General features: G+C 32.7%; 1 protein-coding gene across 2 annotated transcripts; it reads left to right on the top strand.

The window, feature by feature from the left end:
* Positions 1-1,326: 1,326 nt before the first annotated feature.
* LOC111037492 lies at positions 1,327-22,531 on the top strand. Of its 2 annotated transcripts, none has more exons than XM_022320106.1 (2): positions 1,327-1,459; positions 16,251-22,531. In XM_022320106.1, exon 2 carries the CDS (start codon positions 16,590-16,592, stop codon positions 17,937-17,939), a length of 1,350 nt encoding a protein of 449 aa, XP_022175798.1. In that variant the 5' UTR covers positions 1,327-1,459; positions 16,251-16,589; the 3' UTR covers positions 17,940-22,531. The 2 variants fall into 2 exon arrangements, with proteins under 2 accessions (XP_022175798.1, XP_022175800.1); XM_022320108.1 differs by lacking the exon at positions 1,327-1,459 and adding an exon at positions 2,548-3,123.
* Positions 22,532-23,520: the final 989 nt, after the last annotated feature.

Below are 23,520 nucleotides of genomic sequence, written 5' to 3' on the forward strand. Positions count from 1 at the left end.
CACCCCACTCATCAAAACTTTAAATGCTATTAATAAGTATTAAGATTAACTAATAAAATATTCGTTGGAAATTCACTTTTTACATTAAATAAAAATTCTCAGAAAAATATTTTGCTTTATGAAATTGAAGTTTTAAGTTGACTTTCAAAATAAAGTAAGAACTTAAACATTTTTAACGATAAAAGCACTAAATAAACAATTTTCTTAAAAATTATATTTTATGATAATTTTAGATAATATATTAACAAAATAATCATTCAAGACATTAATAATATTCGATATAATGAGTGCTTGCTGTCAAAAGAATCGATAAGTAAATAATATAATTTCATAATCGATATTAAAGATACCTATAGGTATTATTATAGATATTGTAATGAAGACTGCATAGACATTCGGTTTTTCGAAAGCCGTGCGATAAACTCATGAAATTATTTGTAATGTTTAAAATATTATCAATAAGTTATGAATATTGTATAGGTATTATTTATAGGTGTGCATGAAAAAAATTAGTTTGTTAAGGATTACGTCTGATACTCTGATAAGCATTAGATGTCTTCAACAAATGCTTTAAAAACGTATGCGTCTGATAATAAATTATTTCGTGTGCGAGGGCGAGAAAACGATAATGTAGAATAATAATATGGTAGGTATTATAATATATTATACTATGTATGGCCGACGAGTGTAATTTTCCACAGATTAAAACATTGCTTATTACTTATTAGGTTTTTCGAAATAGCAATGCTGCAACGAGATATATTACGATGATCAATCGTGACTAAACAATAGTTCTATAAAGTAGGGAATTTAAAATTAGCTTAAATAAATTATTCATTTTTGTATACCATGTATGATATTATCGTTTTATAATTTTTACTATTTCAAGGGTAAATCATATGTCAACCTCAATGATGGGTACCAATGATCATTTAGCGACTTTAGACTTAAATATGATAGTGCTTGTGCCATCGTTAAAAGCCCAAATAATGTGTAAAAATGTTAAGGATCGGATGAAAGAGACCCTTAGGTCGAAAAAAGAAATCGAAAAATTTAATAAAAATCGTTTTAAATTTTCCGAAGCTCTGGCGAATCGGGAGCTAGCGCGCTCACAAACAAACACGCACAAACACAAGCACACAAACACACCGAGACAAACAAACAAACACATTTGATCCCGGCTAGCTGTACGGCCGCTGCCGCCGGAATTGATAACTGGCCGGGCGAAAGAGGCGGCGTCGCGGTTGCGCAGTGCGTGCCGGCGAGCGGCGGTGGCCGCCCCTGCGAGAGGCGGCGGCGGTGACAAACGCGGCGCCAGCGGCGGTCGGCTCTATCGTCTAGTTCGGTCCCGTCGACACAACTCGTCCGCGCGGTCCGTCCGTCTCGCGCTCGTCACGTCAAGATCACGCACACCACGCACATACGTGTAAATTAACACCGGCACCGCCGTGGGCCGCAGGTAATAATGATGATTATAACAGTAATAATAACATAATTAAAATTATATCATTTAACGACAATTAACACGAAATCCTAACAATGTAATATACGAAAACACAACACAATAATATTATTACACGAAAACAAATTTTCCACCAACGCCGGTTTCCCATTTTCCGCATGGCTCTCGGACCGTCGTCCTCTCACCGGCCGCCGATCGCCGCGCCACCATCCTGCTCGGTCTCTTCGTGCGTCCACTGCCGGTCCCTTTTTATAAGACACCGAACAAAATTATGATCTACCGAGACACTTATATTACGAGCATAGGTGTCACTATTTCAAAATACCCACGTTTAATACGTCTAGAGCACTTTTTTCCATTTTTAATTTACGATTTTGGACCCATAGTACGGGCAAAACCTTGTGAGAATTATAGGTATCTGCAACAAATGAGAAAAACGAAAAAAACCCGTAGGTGATCGAAATATTTAGTTCTCTGCGAATGAATTTTCTCTGTCTTCCGAAAATAAAAAAAGCGAATGTCGGAATCGGGCGCTGTTGTTGTTACAAGTGTCTCAATTATTTACTTAAACGGCACAATAATAATAATATTACATATCACAGCTACACAATAATAATACAACACACACTCGGAACAAAACATTATATTATTAGATGTACCTACCTACTATACCTAGTTTATAAGTTGACACGAAACGTCATCATATATTATTATTATTATTATTATTATCATATGTCATAATAATATTTTAATATAATAATAATATAATAATGTATTCGTGCAGTGCATAGTAATATAATAGACGATGCATACACAATATCATAGTCGTCGCACGCGCACTGTACGGATATTATCCTAATGATGATTGTAATAATAATATATTATATTATATTATGGCAGCATAGAGCGGTGCGCCGCGGTAACACAATATAATAATAACACAATATTACATTATTATACCACAATACCGTATTGTATGTGTAGTGTGTACCTACATAATAATATAATAATATAATAATGTATAATACGCGTGTGTAGTGGGCAACAGCGGCGGCGGCGGCACCGGTCGGTCGGGCCCCGTCAGACGCCAGTTGGTAGTGGAAATATAGCGAGCGCGCACGTCCGCCGCTGCTCTCGGCGTCGACGTCCGCGAAACACGAGACCCCCTCAAGCGCCGGCATCAGGTGCCGTTTTTCTCGGTGTTTTTTCCGACGCGTTTTACTCCCCCGAAATCCGTTTTTCGCCGTAGGTACGGCACTGTGGGGCCGTAAACGCCAACCGAAAGTCACTATCGGCACCCCCCAGCCCCGTATCGGCCCTTCGAACCCGGCGGAGGTTGAAAAATAATTCGCGGAGAGAGGACACGACGACGGTCAGGACGATTCGTATAATATAATATCTGTGATCACACGACGTAACAATATCACTATATTATTATTGTTATTGTTGTTGTTGTTGTCGTTGCACCGTCGCGTTAGGTCGGAGAGAGAACGAATTTTTGTTTTCAAAACCTCCCCACCGCGACGATCGACGATTGACCGGCCGCCGAAGATGCACTCCGACAATCGTCCGGCCGCCGTGACCGCCGTGGTTTTCCACCGCACGTCCGCTGCACCGCTACGAATCGCGTCCGCCGGAAAACGTCGGACCATGTAATTATCGTAAGTGTTGACCCTGCACATGCACATACCTATTACTGTTGTACGTGTGTATGCATAATACATACCGAAAGTGCATTCCTTTATAATAATAATAATAATAATAATAATGTAATTAATTACACATATTATTTTGCATCACTTTTGTATCGTTATATTAATATTGTTCGATTATATTGTATGCATACTATCCGTTGCGCGTAACACCTGAATATTAAAAATAATTAATAATATCACATAGTGTCCAATACAACGCTGGTGGGTAGGCACTAGGCAGGTAGGTACACGTATATTTCGCAATCATTTTTCGTGTTTTTCCGCGGCAATAGCGCCGGCGGAAAAACTGTAGGTACCAATAAACTTTAACGACTATAGCGATAGCGTGATGTTTTTCGAAATTTATTATTTTGTGGCGTGTTTAATTTCTCCGGAGGAGTGAATCTCGTGTAGATCATGATACCGCTCCTATATACAAATAATACCATATTCCGTTATGGCGACTCCATTAAAACAACGACGATAATCTTTTAACAATATGACATAAACCTCGCGTACGAAGACTTCCCCGTCCGGTCGAGGGGTAAATACCTGCATTTAAATATTATACGAATTCGAATAGCTGCGCGGTAACCCTTACGACCGTAGAGCAGTTATTTAAGCACTTACATGTGTCCCGGCGGTGTAAGGTCACTTAAATTCCATATTATATATTTACACTCCATACGCGATTTCCCGTGTTAAACCGTTGGAGAGAGTCACACACATTGTATTATAAAATATATTATAGAGACCGAACTCGCTCACGTAATCCAAGTTTATTGCAACTGCAGTCGATCGGAATCGTACCCGAAACATAAAAACTACCTACTAATAATGTCCATGTTGTTATCGTTGTGCTTCCATAGCTTCTCGACAATTTTTATAATTTTCATGCCAACGTTCGAATTTTGAGCAATAATAAGTGGCAATGAGCATTGGTGGTCGGACGATGTCATGTTTCTAGTTTTTTTTTTTTTTTTAATCAAGTATGTTCTATAAGTGGACATTTTTACACGGTACGGAGAAATGTACAGCACAATATATATAATTTCGCTTTAATTCAGAAAAAATAATTCTAGAAATTTTGAATTCCCACCAAATATTTACCATTAGAATGTTCATACATTATGGGTAGGTATAGATATGCTCCGTTCTATAATATTCTACAAATTCAAGACATTTATAAAACTGATCACTTTTCCAGTTTTGATTTTATCGTACAATATTCTCAATTGCACAAGTGACAAACACATTGAATTAAATACAGTATAGGCGGTTGGTACTTACATTTTTCAAATTATAATTGTAAAAAAATTGACATTTAACATTGTACCTACCTATTTATTTTTCGATCGTTTCAAACGAACTTTTCTGCATTGTGCACACACATTACACATAGAGCTCGGGACAGTTTGTCGATTTTGTTTCCCCCTACCTCTATATTTGTCTGATGAGACAAAAATATGGCTAATAATTTCGAATCTCATTATATAAACGGGAAACAGTGAGATAACTCCAGCCGAATGCAAGAAATCGATTTCCCACGACTTTGTAATCGTTTTGTCGGTGGTTGGGATATCGACGATCTTTGGCCCTTTGATGATTATTATTGTTATAGACTTAGTTAAACTTAAGTTACAAATGAAGAAGTTGTATTGTTACATTTTCGTACCCATCGCCTCGCCACTTTGCTCCGCGCCTTGCATATTTAAATAATGATACGATGTCGGGTACCTATACTACCTACCTAGCTATTAAGTATTGTATTATTATTATTATTGTTATTTTATAATCATGTGGCCTCCACCGACGACGACAGACTTTTGTTTTGACGCGTTACAGTCGATTATTTATTTCAATAATAACAATATTGTAATAATCGACTGGAAAAATATTGTGTGCGCGTACCTCGATGTATACCTATACATATTATACCTACTTACAGTACACCGCACGCCGTCGGTTGTTCTGTACCAATAATAATAATAATAATGATAATAATAATAATAATAATAATAATAATGACGTCGTGACGTGTCCACTTTTATTTTCTGGTTTTTATTCTCTCTCCTTCTCCGTCTATCTACTTCAAATTTTATTATTTCGACGTTACCTACCTCCTTACATGGATCAACGACCGCTCATCTAGACTACACTGACCTAACCTAACCAACCATTCCGTGACCACACACCAAAAATGTGTGCGCACTCCAGGCAGGCAGACACGTATTACACTATATTATACCTATACATGCCAACATGCCAAGCTGTCGAAATACTACAATAATAATAATAATATTATTATTAACTGCTCGTCAGGTACGAGCAAAAAACTGCAACCGTCACCATCACCGTCACCGATTGCTGTATCTTTACCTTTGTCAAGGATATAATAATATTATTTTCATCACAACACAAAATCATGATATTATTGAAAATTGAAATTTTATAGCATACACGATGAAGTTCGAATAGATTTCTGCGCAATCGCAGGTTTTGAAGCACTAAAAATATTACTATATTGTCATCAAAATGTGATTTGATTTATATAATGTTAAACTATTTTTATTTTGATATTTATTGAGAGTATAATATACGACATGAACTATCATCGAGACTATCATTGTTTTATTACAATAGTTAAATTCTGTTTTCGCAACATCGAATTGTAACCATAAAATTGTTTGTTTAATTCGTTTTACATGATGAATCTCGGTATCTATCTTTAGCACACATCATTAACATCTAAGTCTATAACGTTTTGCACATTTTTTTTGTTACTACAAAATATAATTATAAAATAAAGTAATGCAATATAAAACTAGTAGGTTAACGTTGACTTCAATATTCATCTATATATTTCGAGCTGCACTACAATTTACAAACTATATGACTTATATAAAAATGTGCCTACGTTGAAATATCACAAACATGACTTATCTTCTGGTATGTAGAGAACTTGTTCGTACTTAACTCACTTATAATGTTATCCAGCCGACGACTCGCGCGCACCGATATTAGTCTTCTATTATAGAATGTCGTAATAGGCATCAACCCGTTCCGAATGATAAAATATTTGTTTAACTATCAAACTTTTAATTGGGTTTCATTTTTTGTTGTTCGTTTAACAGTTCTTTGTTGCATTATACATTGAAATAGATCTAATTGCTCGTCTTCTATAATTTCGAGTATGGCTTACCACAAATAATCGCAATGTATACATTTATTCTCAATACCATATTTTTCAAAATTTCTTAAACAGATTATAATGTTACGTTATGTCTTACAATACATTTTAATTACATATTCAGTCGATTCGGTTTTACGTGTTACCCCTAAAATTGGGGGGCAATCTTCACTCCTTATTGCCCACGTTCCCTTTTCGCTCAACAATTATTTTACCCTATTTGCACAGGTTCTCTTTTCGTTAACGAGAAAAAATTTTAAAATTAGGTAAACACTAACTAAAAAGTTTATTGTTATTATTAATGGTGATCATTATTATGATTTCATATGAATTTGCAACCAAAAGAAAATTATTAGAAAATATTTACTTTACTGTACCCAAATTATTGTCAAATATAGTCGCAATATGATTTCAAATATTTTTCTACAATCAGCTTTCATCTACCTTTTGGGATTCAATAATAACGAATAATATCTGAAAATTGAAACGTATCCGTTTTCTAGTAACTAAAGAGTTTTCTTTGTAGTAATTCTCAATGATTTTTTTCTGTTCTTTAAATCAAATATTAATATTTAACTATTGTTATGAGATGCGACAGCAATACCTACTAAATACTTCAATCATTTTTTTATCTAAGTAGTTCCCAAGATATGTTTAATAAATCGTTATTCAATTATATATTCTACAAGTATTTTATAATTAGAATTTAGAAGTATACTAAATCACAATGATAATATTTATTTGATTTTTTTTGAAAAGGGGGGAAGAAAGAGAAAACATGGGCAAATGGGAAACGTCATTTTTGAGCGAAAGGTGTTACGCCCAAATGTAGGATGTATTTATTGAATATATTACTATAACTATATTTAAGTTTCTGAATTATTATCCACATATTTGCATTAAAATGTTTCTCTAGCTGCAACTTTGTGGTACGGTAATACCGTTAAAAATAATTTTCTGTAATATAATTTCTAAAATGTATGTATTCGTTTATTTAAAAACATTTTTTGTTTTATTTACAAAGTTGAATAATATAATTGCTTACAGTATAAAAATTACAGAATAGTGATTTGCGGCAAATTAAATTGTGCTTGCTCTTTACGCTTAACATAATATATGTGATGAACTAATTAATATTTTCAGGTGTTTAAAATAAAATAAACTTCGTATAAATTTGAAAAAAAATATAGAATTATTCGAGAACTTTACCTGCATAAAATGTATAATATGTTTACTTAACAATTAGTTTTATTTTTTACAAAACGGTGAAAAAGTAAAATGTTGCATGTGTTCATCAAAACTATTAAAAATATTAATCATTCATACTTCGTAGTTATTGTCCACTATTGATTAAACTCTTATTATACTAAACAATAAATATAATTATAACACAATAATATAGAACAAATTTGTTATTTGCATGACGTATTTTCAGTTAGATTCCTCCAACAGGTAAACATTTTGATTCAGTTTTTATAGGATCACATTATTGTTTTTAATATTTATAATTATTTAAAGGTTATTTTGTCTCATAAAATAATTCAGTTTTATTAAGAAAATTAATTAGTTTATTTATTCAAAAATATTTTGTAGGTTATAATTGTGTAATTTTAACTTACATTAGATATTTTTAAGACTTCATAAAAATTCAAATAATACTTAAATGTATGACTAACTAAAACAAGATGACAGGCCAAATGATATGTTTTTTTTTATTATTGTATAATATGAAAGTTAAGTATCTAAGATCTGATCATATTATTCTGATAAAGTCAAAAAATAATAATAATGTTAAATTAAACAAATATAAGTTATAATAAATTTTAACTACATTTATCGATGTTCCATTTTGACTCATAATATATTGTTGATAGTTGTTTAATTGTTTATCATTCAATCAATAATATTTTACAATTTAGTGTGACAAAATAAATATGTTTTTTTAAAATAACTTTTCAGCCTTTCAACTTTCAAGTCACACAGAACTGTGACAAGATGTGTACAGAATGTACCACAATATTATAATTAGTGAATACATACATCATATTATTTACATTATAATAAATAAAATACTATAAAATGAAATTAACTTTTATGTACCATTTATTAAACGTTTTTGATTATAAATTTAACTTTTTGTAATTATTTACAGTTTATTTACCTACTTGAAATTTCTATATTATTCTATAAGTAATAATGTTTTGTCTTACTTCCAAATTAATTCTTGTTTAAATGAAAAAAAATGTGCAAATGTATGCATTCAATGTTTCAAACAATTTATCAGAATTTCCATAATATAATGTTTTTATTTTATTTTATTGAATTATCTCACAACATTCGAACACAATTATTATTATAGCATAGAATATCTATAGCCGTTATGGGTTAAACGCTAGTTTTAATATTTATTGATTATTATTATGTTTTTTTATTGCACTTATAACGAGGCACTTAACGAGATTAAAGTGAAGATTTAATAGTATAGGTAGTTAAACGATGAACGGTATTTAATCCAAACAAAATTAATTCATGGGAAAAAAAATACAGAGAGTGCTTATTGAGTAGGTATACCCACATAATATTACTACCTATATGTAATATGTATAATAGTCAATAGAGTATTTTAATTTTTATAATATTATACAATATTATACCGGAAAGGTATCGATGATCAATGTAATATTTCAAATGTTTTACTATTTATCAGAATGTTATTCTTCATATTGTTACAAGAATATGAGAATCATTCTTTAATAAAGCATGTGTCGGCTATCATGGTTGTAAACACGTTATACCGTGTATGCAATAACAACAATATAAACATATCTATGGTAAGCAAATTATGCTGCACTATTCGTGACTACACAGTTTCATAACCGTGTAATATTTCAAAGCTACCAGCTCTGACACTTGAAATCCTAAACCCTTGCAGCCAAATTAAAACTGATGGCTTATAACGCTGTTGTATTTTTTAAAAGGTAGGTATTCAACTGCAGGAACGTAATAGCCGAGCAGCAGACGTCGATATTAAATTGATCGTACCTACGCAATGTACATAATATTGTGTACAGGGTAGGCACCCATACCATGTTTGTGTTCATGTGATATTTTCTTATACGTCTATACGCTTCAAACACAATAATATGAGGAGAAGAGGCCAAATTATTTCGTACAAAATATAAACATGATTCGTTATTTGCCTCCAAAGACCTATGCTGCGTAAGTTGCCACAACCGTCTTATGTTTCGCATAAAAGTTCAAGTATTATATATTTATATTTATGCCTCACCTATTCTATAATATTAAGTTGGTATATTAATAATTTTTAATTTCAGTTTTAATTTCATACATCGGTGTGTCTGTTTGCATTACATGTGTTTAGATAATTAAACTTTTTTTCATTTTTAAATTTAATTTATATGTCAGTAATTTTTAATAACTTGATGCAACATAATTCTTTTTTCAGTAATCTAATAACTAGATAATATTATATAAGTATATAACATGATTCCGTATAATAAAACTGAAAGGTTAATTACCTACAAAACTAAAATATCATTCTGATGATTAATTTTAACTTTCGCGCTATCCGTTAAAATATAATAAATTGTCATTTACCATATCAACACGTTTAAAAAAAAAAAAAAACCAATGAAATTATTATATTTCGTGTTTGTTAATGGGCAGCTAGGTAGTATATTAAATACGACAACTATTACTATACAATATAAATTTATAATATACCTAGTTATCATATTTTGTTTTTATCGTCTAAATGTATAACACTTGTTGCTTAGAGCAAGTTCAGAAACCATAAATTTATAATTAAATTTATCATAATTTAATTAAATATATTATACCTACTGTAATTTGATTTTTTATTTGTTTGTTGATGTTCATTATTTTTCATTACTGACAGAACATCAAATATTCTAATAATCCGCTAATAATTCTTTACTTTAGTTTTTAATAAAAATGTTATGATTTCATATTTCATTTTTATTGAGTCAAAAATATATTTAATGTATAATATGTTTTTTGGATAAATATTGAATATTGATGTAAAATTATTTTTCAATTGACAGACTTCTATTTGATATTTTACTGACATTTTTTTAAAAAATAACTTTAACTTGGTTTATTGTTATGTGAACTCCTATTTTTTATTTTATATCGATTAACAGTATAGTATAATTAGTAAAAAAAATCTGAAAATTGTTCTATTTTTAAGGCTGACAATTTGAGATTATAATATTAAAAATCAAGTTCAGGCCTGTAGAATGTTACTTCAATTAGTGAAAAAAATTATCAAATTTGATTGGTTCTGCGGAACATTATCATTATTCCCTTAAAGAGGATTTTTGTGGACAGATTTACATTTTACATTTGCACCAGACTCATTATAACTTGAAATGTTACTCATTACACATGTTGCACGTCATATACCTGTGGTTGTTGACGAGATTCAAAAGTGTGAGGGGGATAGTCAACGTTGCAAATGGACATCGGTTAATAAAATTATTTATCAATAATTTGACATGACAATTTCGTTTTGCATTGCAAGCTAAAATTGAAAAAATTCTCACGTGTTTCCGTTTCGGATAAGTTACCGTGTAGTGTAGGTATAAACTGGGTTCCAGGTTTTCCGGTAAAAAAAAACGTGTGTTAATATTATATTATGCAATATCAATGATTATCATGATTCAAAATATTTTTTAAAAAAAAACTGTTTTAAGTAGGTATTTTATAATTTTTTTTTTTTTAAATTACATAATTTTAGAGACGTGCGTAATTTTATTCCACCGTATTCATACTATAATAAACATACTACATAAATCATTCAGTCATATTATACCTACACAGATACAACAAAACTCGCTAACTAGATTTTTTACATTAGAAATTCAATTTTTATAGGTGCATGGTAGAAGTACATTAATAAACATTTTCAAAAGATTATTTTCCTTGTAAATGCATTTTGTTTCCATGTTCATTATTTGAACTAAAGAATTGAAGATTTTTTTTACAAATAAAAATTCTACCGTTCTATTCTATATTGAGTCAGTGTTTAAAGTATTCATTGATTTAATAAAAATCTATAATCACTAAGTACAGAAAAGAAACATAGGTATATGTAGGCATAATGACAAATTTAAAGAATAATCTAATTTTTTTTTAAGTTGTTAGCTATATTTTAATACCTTATGCAATTATCATAAACATAAAAATTGATGTGTATAATAAAATATTTTTAATAATGTTCATTAGGTTAGAAATGTTATTATCAGACGATTTATTGCTCAATTGCGATTATGTGAATAGTCTATAGTTTATTATATTAAAATCAAATGCAATCTAACTGCACGTGTAATGTGTATTACGTCCATAAGTTCATTCATAGTAAAATGCTGCTTTTACAGATTTTTAAACTAAAATATTTGTCTTTGATTTTGTCTTGTCATCAAATTTTTAATGCTCATCATAAGTTTACCATGTGAGCGCGGTCCTTTTACTTCCTATTATAATTTCCATAGTATATTTTAAATTATATTGAATTATTAATTAATTTCGCAACTTTAATTGAATCAAAATGATGTGCATTCTTAATGCTTCTATTTATTGTTTTATTTATGTCATGCGCATTTTATTACCTGATATGCTAATATGCAGATTTTATACAATTTTGAAATTGAAAATTCTTTGAATTCGTTCTATAGTATAGTTAAAACTATACAATATAAATGTTAATTACCTACTATGATGTTCATATCTATATATACACATATTATTTTTAATAATTGTGAAACGCAATAACTAATAACTACATTACTAATATGGTATTCGAGTAGAACTTAAATATTAGTGTATATTTTCACCTCCACAGACATTTATAATACAATGAAGTTTTCTTAATTATTTTAAAAGTTTTTAATATAACTCAAGTTGAATATCTCAATGCCTTTAAATAACTTTTTAAATTATTATTAGTATTTTATTGTGAAATTTGATAAATGTTAATTGGACTTTTTTAGTAGTTTAAGTTTTAAAACGTGAACAGCGAATGCCGGATATTATAAATAATAAAACGTATAAGACTATAAACACAAATAGTTTTATATGGGTTTAAAATTTCAATTCTGAATTTTCACTCAAACGTTTCTCTGACATTATTTTAATAATATATTAATATCTATGCTAACGTATTCGAGGCGTTTTTGTCAATTTTATAGGTTCTGATATTAAATTTCAATGACGACAAACTTACTATTTTGAGTGATTCCTACTAGGGTGGTTACTGGTATTAAATGTAATTATTTTGATCGATAATAGTAATTAATACTCAATAGTACATTATGCAAAGGGAAAACGGCCCTGGCTCTAATAGGCATAAAATACTGCAGTCACTAAAAGGGTATTTCAAAATAATAATCTGTAACGAGTGCGGATATACAGTTAACTAAACCATATGCTTCACAGAGTATGATCACCAACGTTTTATCCTTTATTATTGCATTTATTTAAATTCTGATGTTTGGATTTATTTTCAAGTTGCTATACTTACAAGTTAGAATTACTATGTTTTACAACATATTTTAGATTTTTTTCTTTGCTGTATATTTCAAGCAATGTTCTGTGGAGATAAAACTTATTTTTTTCAAATGAGAACCTCCTTTTTTACTGTAACACAGATAATTTTCGTGTTAATTTTGATGTTACTTTGAAGTTCAAAAGAGTGACTATGGTTTTTTAGCAATTAAACTTTATAAACGAAAGATATATTTCAATGACAATAGGTTTAGCAGATAATAATTTTGAACAAGGTCTATCTATACTTAGTTTCATACAAACATAAAATAGATGTACTTATTTTAGGTACTCAGACAATTTCTACAAATTTTAAATTGCTAATAGATTACCATTAATATCTATAATCTTTAAATCTTTATATTATTATTTGAATTGGTGTATATGTATATAGTAGAGATGATTATAAAAAGACAAAATATTATTAGCTACTTTATTATAGGTGTACCTAACTACCAGCTATATAATATGTTAATATGTTTTAATTTAATTTACATGTAATATCGATATATACTCGCGATTTTAAATATGCGTCTAATGTCAATTCACCGAAGAGACGAACGATTGGGTTTAATTTTTATCTGGGAATATTAAGCCCTCTTGTACTAAAACCAACAAAGATTTAAAACCATATGCACACACCGCACTAGAGATAAAATAATATTTGTAATGTGCCAGTATATTTGTATATTGTGAGCTAACAGGAAGAAAAAATACCACTCGACCCGGCGGGCTCTATATTATAATATTTATACAAGTTTATGTACGATAATACCTATAATATACCTATACTTGCATAGCATAATATTGTAACGTATGGACGTGTAAAGTAATATAATATACTATGTTTGACATGTTTATTTCGTCTGCAACAACACCCAATAAATACAGATAAGATAATAATTATACACCTAGGTAACTTTATTATAATGTTATCGACTATCACTGTACACGCCGTGTTCGACGTACACCGGTGCAGTGTGGGTACCGATGGGGTGCCGATGCGCAATGGCTGCAATTGCATATGTTATACCGTAACAGTATCGCCCGTACTTTATGGAAACCGATTAAACAATGATTCATTGGGTTCCGTAGTCTATGCAAGTTCATACTAGAATATCTTCCATATTATCATCCCCCAACCGACCATGAAACTAAATTGACCCCTCTATCACAAAAACAATGGACCCAGCCTTATTAATGTATTATTGCATTGTAATAATAATAATAATAATAATAATAATATTATTGAATAAACATTAAAATGAAATCCTCTGTCTTCCAATTGCTTCATGCACATATTTTGTATACTTACGTGACTAATAAATGAAAAAAATATTAATTTACCAGTAACCTACTCGACCGCTCAGTAAAATATGGATTTTGTTCACTTAAATAATTAGTGGTTTATTTTATTTTTTCACTACCTCTATTAATATTGTGTCTGGGTACGCCTTAATATAAGTTATATTATATTTATAGCGTACACAACTCGCCGTGTTGTGTTGAATTGAATACATTCAACTCGTTACCAACGTTTTTTTACTTTCGTATATGTATAATGTGCTGAATACGACACGACACGTCAAGCTGTGAACGCACCTTTATTCGGGTCCTGTACGATCGATCTAGTGAATGACAACAATAATATTAATACCACAGATTTTTATGATTATATTATAATTCACGACTCTTGAGTCAGGACGTAATCGGTTTAAACTTGCAGTATTGTTATTAAAACGGTTCAAGGGTGGATATTAACACGCCCGGTTATATAACTCATGCATAAGGGGTAAAGGTATATTTATAACCATTTTTAACTATAAACACGTACTTACAATGCTTTTTTTGTTCTATTTTTAAACGGAAATAATGTAAAGGCGACATTTTTCTTCAGTCTTCATATGCTGTTAATTTTAATATCATAAAAATTAATGATTTATAATATGAATTATGTATAAGAATATTAGACGACTAACGAAATTAAAAAATAACTATGGTTTTCTTATTAAATTTGTTTTAAGCTTAGAAGATGCTTCAAATTCACTTAACTATAGTTTGGGAATTTAATTTCATAGGTGTAACTATTTAATGATTTTTTATTGAATATTTTACTATTTTATAGTTTTGTAAATTCAGTAATTATATGATAAGTATATACACTAGATTAAATATTACAGTTATTTTCTATTTTATTTTATACTATTATTAAATTTTTAGTGAATAGATGCCAAGGTATTGGAGACATTCAAATTTAGCTTCAGATGAAACAACATTATATTTTAAAAATCCACATAACAATTTACAGTAAAAAAAGAGGTGGTTTTGAATAAAAGAAGCTTAAATCAATGCATACTCTGAATATAGCAGAGAAACACTCATAAAAAATAATTAAGCATTTGAATAAATGGTCTACACTTTAGACTCTCTAAAGTGTACTAAAAAATTCCAAATGTCAGAGTTTAAATATGTATATTATTAAAGGATGAATCACTCTGAATATGTTTATGTCTACTCGACATTCGTGTAGGAGTGTCTGAAGTGAGCCTGTAGTTATACATAGGATTTATACTTAACATTTATCAATAACTGTTGGACGCTGCGACACTGCAGTACTTATATTTATTATAATATTCTGTGTGTGCGTGTGTGGAGAGATTCAAATATATATTAGGTATAACCGTTTAGGAGTTGCGCTGTACCTATGGATACATAATAAACGGCTGTCTAAGACAACTTGTCTTTAGTCTTAATGACCTTGTTTCATTCACCAGCGCCAGAAGGAAAGGGAAAATGGCTGACATTTTTTTTTATTATTTCTATTTTCAGAAAATAAAAATGTTGGGATTCAATAAAAAAAAAAAAAACGTGTATTATCTAATTATAATACGACAAGAAAATTACAGAAAATTGTAATAAAGTGTATCAGTGTAAAACTATTTGATATTTAAAAATGGTAATAATTATTATTAAACGTGACGCCACAAACATGTTGTGTGTAATATGAGTGGTACCTTTATACACGTAAAAATGTGAATATTATAAATTTATAACACATTACACTGCAGTATCTATGTGATATCATATTAACTATATTAATAATAATTGAAAATAACCATTTTCACTGAGTGCTCGGCTGATTCCGATGTCACTATTAACGATAATGTCATATCGTAAAACATAGTTATAAAAAAACGGCGTGTAAAGGTCACGATGAATGGTTTATAAACAAACAAAAATTACAAAATAAGAAATCGATATTGATAATAATATTATATATTATAGAAAACATGTTTGGTTTTGTTTTTTTTGCCGACAGATATTGGCTGTGACTCGAAACCGACATACCTCCCCCCACCCCCGGCACCAGCAGCTGTGGCACGCACTTCAAAGGTACCCTGCACACAGACAAACACACGCACTCCCACACTCACACACACACGCACACACACACGCACACACACACACTCACACACACATATACGATATTTAATGCACATTGTACACTGGTGCAGTGTATAGAGTGGCCACCACTGCACCATCACTGCGCCACCACAGTAACGGCTGCACTACGCCGATGATGCGCCACCAGAAACGCGCGGGCGGGACGCTTGCGCCGCGCAGCGACTGCGCCGCCCCACCGTGACCCTGACCAAACATGGCCAAAGACAAGAAACCGGACAAGAATAACGGATCGAAAAAAGGAACGGTCACCTGTGAACGGACATACGTTTCGGACCGGTGTTCGCGAACCGCCAACCAGGAAACCCGACGATCGCCGCCGAGCAGCCCGTCCACGATCCGAGTAATAGACCTCCCATGCAGACATCAGCGGAGAGGTGCTGTCCGCGATAAACGGACCGTATCGCTCGACAAACCTCGCCCGGCGCACCAGCGCGCCGATAACGCATACGTGGAGACGCCGTTCGCGGACGGCGTAGTGCCGCTACAACTGCAGGGTGCTCCCACCGCGTCCTGCTCATCCTCTACGTCGTGCCACCCGCCGTACGCCGTGTCATATTCCTGCGGCGGCTCCGATTTCGCTGACAACAGCTACGCAGAGCTTCCCGCCATAAAGTTCGCGGCCATGAGATCGTCAGCCGAACCACCGCCCCGCCCCGGCGAAGGCATCATCGACGAGTTCCCGGCGTACGTGCCGTGGAAGGCCGAACAGCGCGTGGAGGAAGACTCGTTGGCGTGCAACGTGTGCCACAAGTGCCGGTGCACCACTTGTCAGAAACTGTGCAAGTATCCCGGCATGCGCGTGTGCGGCGTGTTTGACATGCAGACGAGGTGCGACGAAGCTTGCGTCGAGACGACAACGGTGTGCGTGCCGTGCGTCCAGAAGACGGCCAGGTGTCCAGCGTTCAACGCCGCCAGGGCTGAGGCCGCCGCCAGGGCTGAGGCCGCCGCCAGGGCCGAGGCCGCCGCAGCTTCAGCCGCCGCCAGGGCCGAGGCCGCCGCAGCCGCCGCAGCCGCCACAGTCGACGCAACAGCCACAGCCGACGCAACCGCCACCGAAGCTGCCAAACCGGAAGGCAGTGACGGTGAGCCGCAGACGGAGCGCTCCGCGTCACGCAAGTGCCGGTTGCGCTGGCTGCTCTGTTGCCTGTGCTGTCCGTGTCCGTACTGTCCGGTCAACGACGCGGCCGAGTGTTCGACCGGGTGCCGTGGCAACGTCAACGTGTCCGGTTGCGAGTGCGTCGACTGGGAGGCGCTGAGGCAGAACAACCGCCACCGGGTGAACGCCGCCGCCGCTGCCGTCGCTGCGTCCAGAGACCAACGTCGGTGCCGAGACTACCATTACTACATCAAGGCGATGCCGCATTTGGCCAACCCCACCGCAGCCTCTGCCGTCGCCGACGTCAAGTCCGCCAACGACAAGTCTGCCAACGACAAGTCTGCCAACGACAAGTCCGCCGTCGCAAAGGCCGCTGCCGACGAGGAAAGCGGCGGCACCCCGACCGCCGACAAGAAAAGCAAATTGCGGAAATTCCTACGTTTTTAGACTAATAATATATGCACGTAATGCGATGTATTATATCAATGTCTCCGACGATTATACTACGGCAAGTACAACCAGGCGTATTTGTTTATATTATTCCATGTATATTGTATACATATAATTATATTATATTATATTATGATAAGTATTTTATCCTAAATTATTATTAGTAGGTAGTATAGTAGTATAAATTTAATTTCGATTTCAAGCTCTGGTAGTATAGTAGTAGGTAGTGGTAGTAATAGCATTGATTTTATAATATATTATACAATCAATGGTAATAGGGTCGTACATTTTTGTAATCAACATAAATAACTATCTTGTATTGTTATTATGGTTCTGTTATTATTATTAGTCTATTTTTCAATCCTGCAGATAAAGGTTTGTTGTTGCAATGATTACATCAACTCTCCTATGTTACTACACTTGTTTTTCCGTTGATTTGTTCATCTAAATTGCTTCCTTAGTCCCATTTTTGTCGTTTATATTCCAACATATTATGGGTAAAATCCATCATCGTTGCCTCGGTACACACTGTAGGTATACGGTCAATCCATTTATCCCTTTTCATCGAGTCCTTTTTTCTGATAGTACTTCTTGATTAGGTCACCATTTTTGTCTGACTTATCATGGAGACTTTTCGGTAGCACCACCAAGCCCGGATTAAGAGGGGAGCACGGTTATGGGACCCTTTGATTTTGGGGTCCCATCTTTATCCCCGAAATATTATTTTTTTAAATGCATCCAGCAAAGTTCAAAAAAAAATTAAAGCAGTTATTATAAAATAAAAAAACTTCTTAATTTTATCTCACGAAAAATTACTAAATTATAATAAATATTAAATTGATATACAAATAATCGATAGTAAAATGATGAAGTTTATGCGATGGGAGTTGTGAACTACTTTATTATTATATTTATTATTATGATTGTACTCTGTAATAATGTACTGATATTAGGTAGGTAATAGGTATTCGCACGAGGTACCATAATAACAGTACACAATTATACAATATGTTACAGTCGTTAAAATGTAGTAATACCATTTTTTGAATTTTAAGTTGAAAGAGGCCCCACTAAGTGTATATAGTGTCCCTGGGCCCAATTGATCCTTAATCCGGACTTAAACACCAAATCTTCAAAGCTTCCGTTTTATATTTTCTTCCTTCTTCAGAGGTACTTATTTACCACAATCTTCCACGTTTCGCAGCCATCGGTAATGACTCAAATGTATATAACCTAATCTAACCAGTCTCGTACCGGATCGTCCTCGAAAAAATCAATACGCATCTATAAGAGAAGTTCGTCTCGCATTTTTCTCGAACTATTTCCGAGTAGTAAGCTTGACTGTTTCAATATCATTACATAATAGACGAGCAGTAACATATTATATTAGATTGCGATTTTCATAAAAATAATGTTTTGTGTAAATATTATATTATTCGATGACATAAGTCGTTTTTCCAGCTTTATGTACAAATAATAATATATGTTGTGTTGTAGTAAAAATAATATCCTAATAGCGAATTTTTCGTGTACGTCTGAGTACCAACCCAAAGTAAATTATTGTTCGTAAATTACATTTATATATAAACATTTACTCCTTGTATTATACTATATCATTATGATATCTCGTCTCTTCGCATTTAATGCAGATACAAAAATGTGTATGTGGCCGGGTGTGACACGGTGGTTGCGTTCAGTCACGTTTCGTTTATGAGTGCAAGCATTGACCGGTGTTACTAGTTCACGGGTGGGTGACCACCCGGGTTTTTATTGACAAATCTTAGCCCTGCAAACAAGTGTTCTAACCAACAGTACACTATAATAAAGCCATTTAACCTACAAACAGCTAATGGCTTAAGATCAATAACAACAAGAAATAAAAAAAATAAAAAAAATATGTACTATAATAACCTATATATTCTATAATATTATTTTGAAATGCACAACATATTACAACATTGTCATAAGAGTTTTTATTAGAATGGTCGTTCTTCCGAACATCTACGAAAGTGTCCCTGCTAAATTATTGTTTTCACTTTAATCATTTTGGAATGGTATAATTCGTGTTTGATTATGTAGTATAGTAATTTATCTCATGTATATAAATGTTATAATACAAATAATTTAATAAAATTATGATCTAATTATAAATGTACCTTTATGATTACAATAAATTATTAAATTGTAATTTCTTAAATGTTATGATGGACCAGTGAGATCTATCGGAAAAAAAACGGAACCTATTTGTAATATAAAAACGTTTGAATTATTAATAAAAAATATAATATTTAATCCCCCGCCCCCAAATACCATTAAGTACAAACACATTAATAATAATAATATTACACCATATTATTGTAATTCATTGTTTGTGGTTCTATCCAATATTGCATGATAATAATATAATTATCGTTTTTAAGAAAATTATTATTATGATATTATGCCTACAACATAAAAAAAAAATGATGCGTACTTACGCCTATAAGTGTGATGTTTGTTTTCCGATTATATCAAATTTCGAATTATGTGTATAATCGTATTATTATTAATTATTATTATTTATTATTAATTATTATTAATTATTATTACTATACACTATTATTATTATAAGAATTGTTATTTTTGATGTCTACGATTGGGTTTACGTATTATAATATCACGATGATATTCTTACGGACACGCCAAAAATTAGTTGTTTTTCCATATTTGCGTGATTTGTCGAAAACCGCTCACGAAATCGCAATCTCCCTCGGCGTCAGAAGACATAAAATTATTATTATATGTACCGTGCTACAAGCATTGGCACCGGCCGGTGTCATCGCCTCGGAAAACTGGCCGTACGAAACATAGTACATTTATTTATCGTAGAATTATAATCTGACGTAAAATGCAAGCATTTTATTTGATTTAATTTGTAAGGTTCGTGTACCTATAACGTTAAAATACGACACCAGACCTGTGGTGATCGAGGGAGTTTCGGGAAATCGGCGCCCCCTCCCTCAATCGTCGGGCGGAAAGACTATAATTCGGCCGTCCTTCGATTTAAATGATGTCATTATTATTGTTACCATTATCCGGTAGCGACAAGACAGTACCTTTACCGTAAAATTAAACCGCGAACCGTTAGATTTATCCGTTTCACCTACACGTGTAGGCATTATAAATATTATTATGAATTCGGTCATATTTTAATGTAGAACGGTTATGCTGCTACGACGTGTTCTCAGTGCCGATAATACTGTAATATATTATTATCGTTATGAATAAAATTGTCGTTCGGGTTTGCGCGATGGCACACGCGACAAACGGTCTGGGAAACTATATTATTATTATTATGATAATATAGAGCGGGTATCGAACGAATTTAAAACAGACAAGTTTATGTAGGCATCGCTAGGTACCGAACAACACATAGGGGATCGGCCAACATTCCTGAATATTACTATATAATTAATATTATTATTATTGTTATGATTGATATCTAACCGATCGGAATGGTACCATTTTTCCTTCTATGAGCGATGTCATTCTCTCTCTCCACAACTCGACAAATCTCGATAGCGTGTGTCTTTTTATGGATTAATTATAAAATATATTATAATATAATATTATTACATATTATTGAATGTTTTTAAATATGATATTTCCATATTGTACAGATACCTACTATGCTCCTATATGGCTATATTATATATTACACATATATATATATATATATTATTATTATTATTAATTATTTTGGACGTGTTATTCCATTTGAGGAAAATATTTTATAGAAAAATAATATTTTAAACACAAATGTGTTTTTATTCACAAATGTCATTAAGTTATATTTATTGTGTGAATTTTTACACCACTGGCATGCACAGACACATCGATAGATCGTTAATGTCGACATTATACCTACTTACATATTGTGTTACAGTCATTGATCCAAAGATCAGTGCAAACTTAATGAAAATATATTAATTTACAGCTCCGTCGTGTATTATATTATAATATATTATAAGTAGCTCGTGTAGTCGCGTATCGTTAGGTCACAAATATCTATTTTCACATAATAATATATTGATTAATCTCAATTGCAATAGATTTTTATTCAAAAATAATAAAAAAATAAATAAAGACGAGTCATCGATTGTTATAAAGTGCTTGGTCTCAAATTCGCATTGTAGTGATGCGCATGCCTATGGTGTTGGTTCATGTTATTTATGATGATAATATGATCAAATATTGTTATAAAATATAGATGTGTTTATGTGTTTATTAAATAATATTATTATAAATGTATGAATTAAACGTAATGGTTTCTCAAAAATCTAACTATTACTATATTATGTTAACGATCGATGGATTTTTTTTTTCAAATTCACTATTAATTATTATAATTTCTTAAGCCTCTCAAATATCAAAATATACTTATATGTTTCTAAGACTAAGTATCTGCATTGGTTAGCACCGGGTTGTAAGCACCGGTTCATATTATTATTACTGGCTACTGCTGATCTATCTCTAGTCATAAATATTATTCAAAATATCGATACAAATATAATTCTTACTACTTGGCATGTTTTTATTTAATATGAAATATTTTTTTGTATAATTTAAGTTTTTTTAATTTTTGAAGTGTCATAAACCTATTATACACGTTTTTTTTTTTTTATTATTAATTTATATACAAAATATAAAGTTTAATATTTCTCATTTATTCTCTCTCTTTCATTTTCTCTCTGGTCGATATATAAGTATACTTAATATGTTCAATTAATTTTAAACTATAATCAATTATTGCGAGAAAAATTATGTAATTATATTCTTAATGTTATCGAATCGAAATAATGTGTTGATGTTTTTGTACTTGAATCTCTCCCGAAAATTTATTCAAACTAAATTTTAGCAGCAGTAAATCATACGACCGTACAATAGTGTACGTGCGCAATCGCAATGCCATACACGACGCGGTATTGACAACCTGTGGACTACTAAAACGTAGCACGACTACCCACAACCGGGTAGGTATATTATATTGTCATCATATTATCAACTGTGATGATAATAATACAACAATATACGACGGCGCACACGACCTGACACGGAGCTCCGTACATAATATAGGTACACATTTTGTATATTATAATATACCTAACCAGTAACCACGTCAGTAGGTACATACGACAACGGACAACTCGTGTCCTGCATTACGATACGGTATAATAATATGTTATTATAATAATATACGCGTCGTATACGACGGCCCACCCGCCTTCGTTTTTATCGCATACAAATAGGCACGGGCAACCTCTACACGGCTGGCCATCTCGCGACAAGACGAATGGTCACGACGAATTGATTATCATAATACGCGATTCCGTGTTTCGGACTTGGATACCACCTATACCGGCTATACCTACCAGATACCGCGTTCACGCAGCCACCGGTCGTGGCGCGTACCTAGGAAGCTATGTGTAATAATATAATACCTAATATTATACCGTGTATAATTGCAGTGTAACCCGCCTAGGGCGGAGGGTTGTGTGATCTCTACGACAGGTGTGTATAAAGGTAAATCATGGTACGC

This window comes from Myzus persicae, unplaced genomic scaffold (genome assembly GCF_001856785.1).
Source record: "Myzus persicae strain clone G006 unplaced genomic scaffold, MPER_G0061.0, whole genome shotgun sequence".
NCBI classification, from domain to species: Eukaryota; Metazoa; Arthropoda; class Insecta; order Hemiptera; family Aphididae; genus Myzus; species Myzus persicae.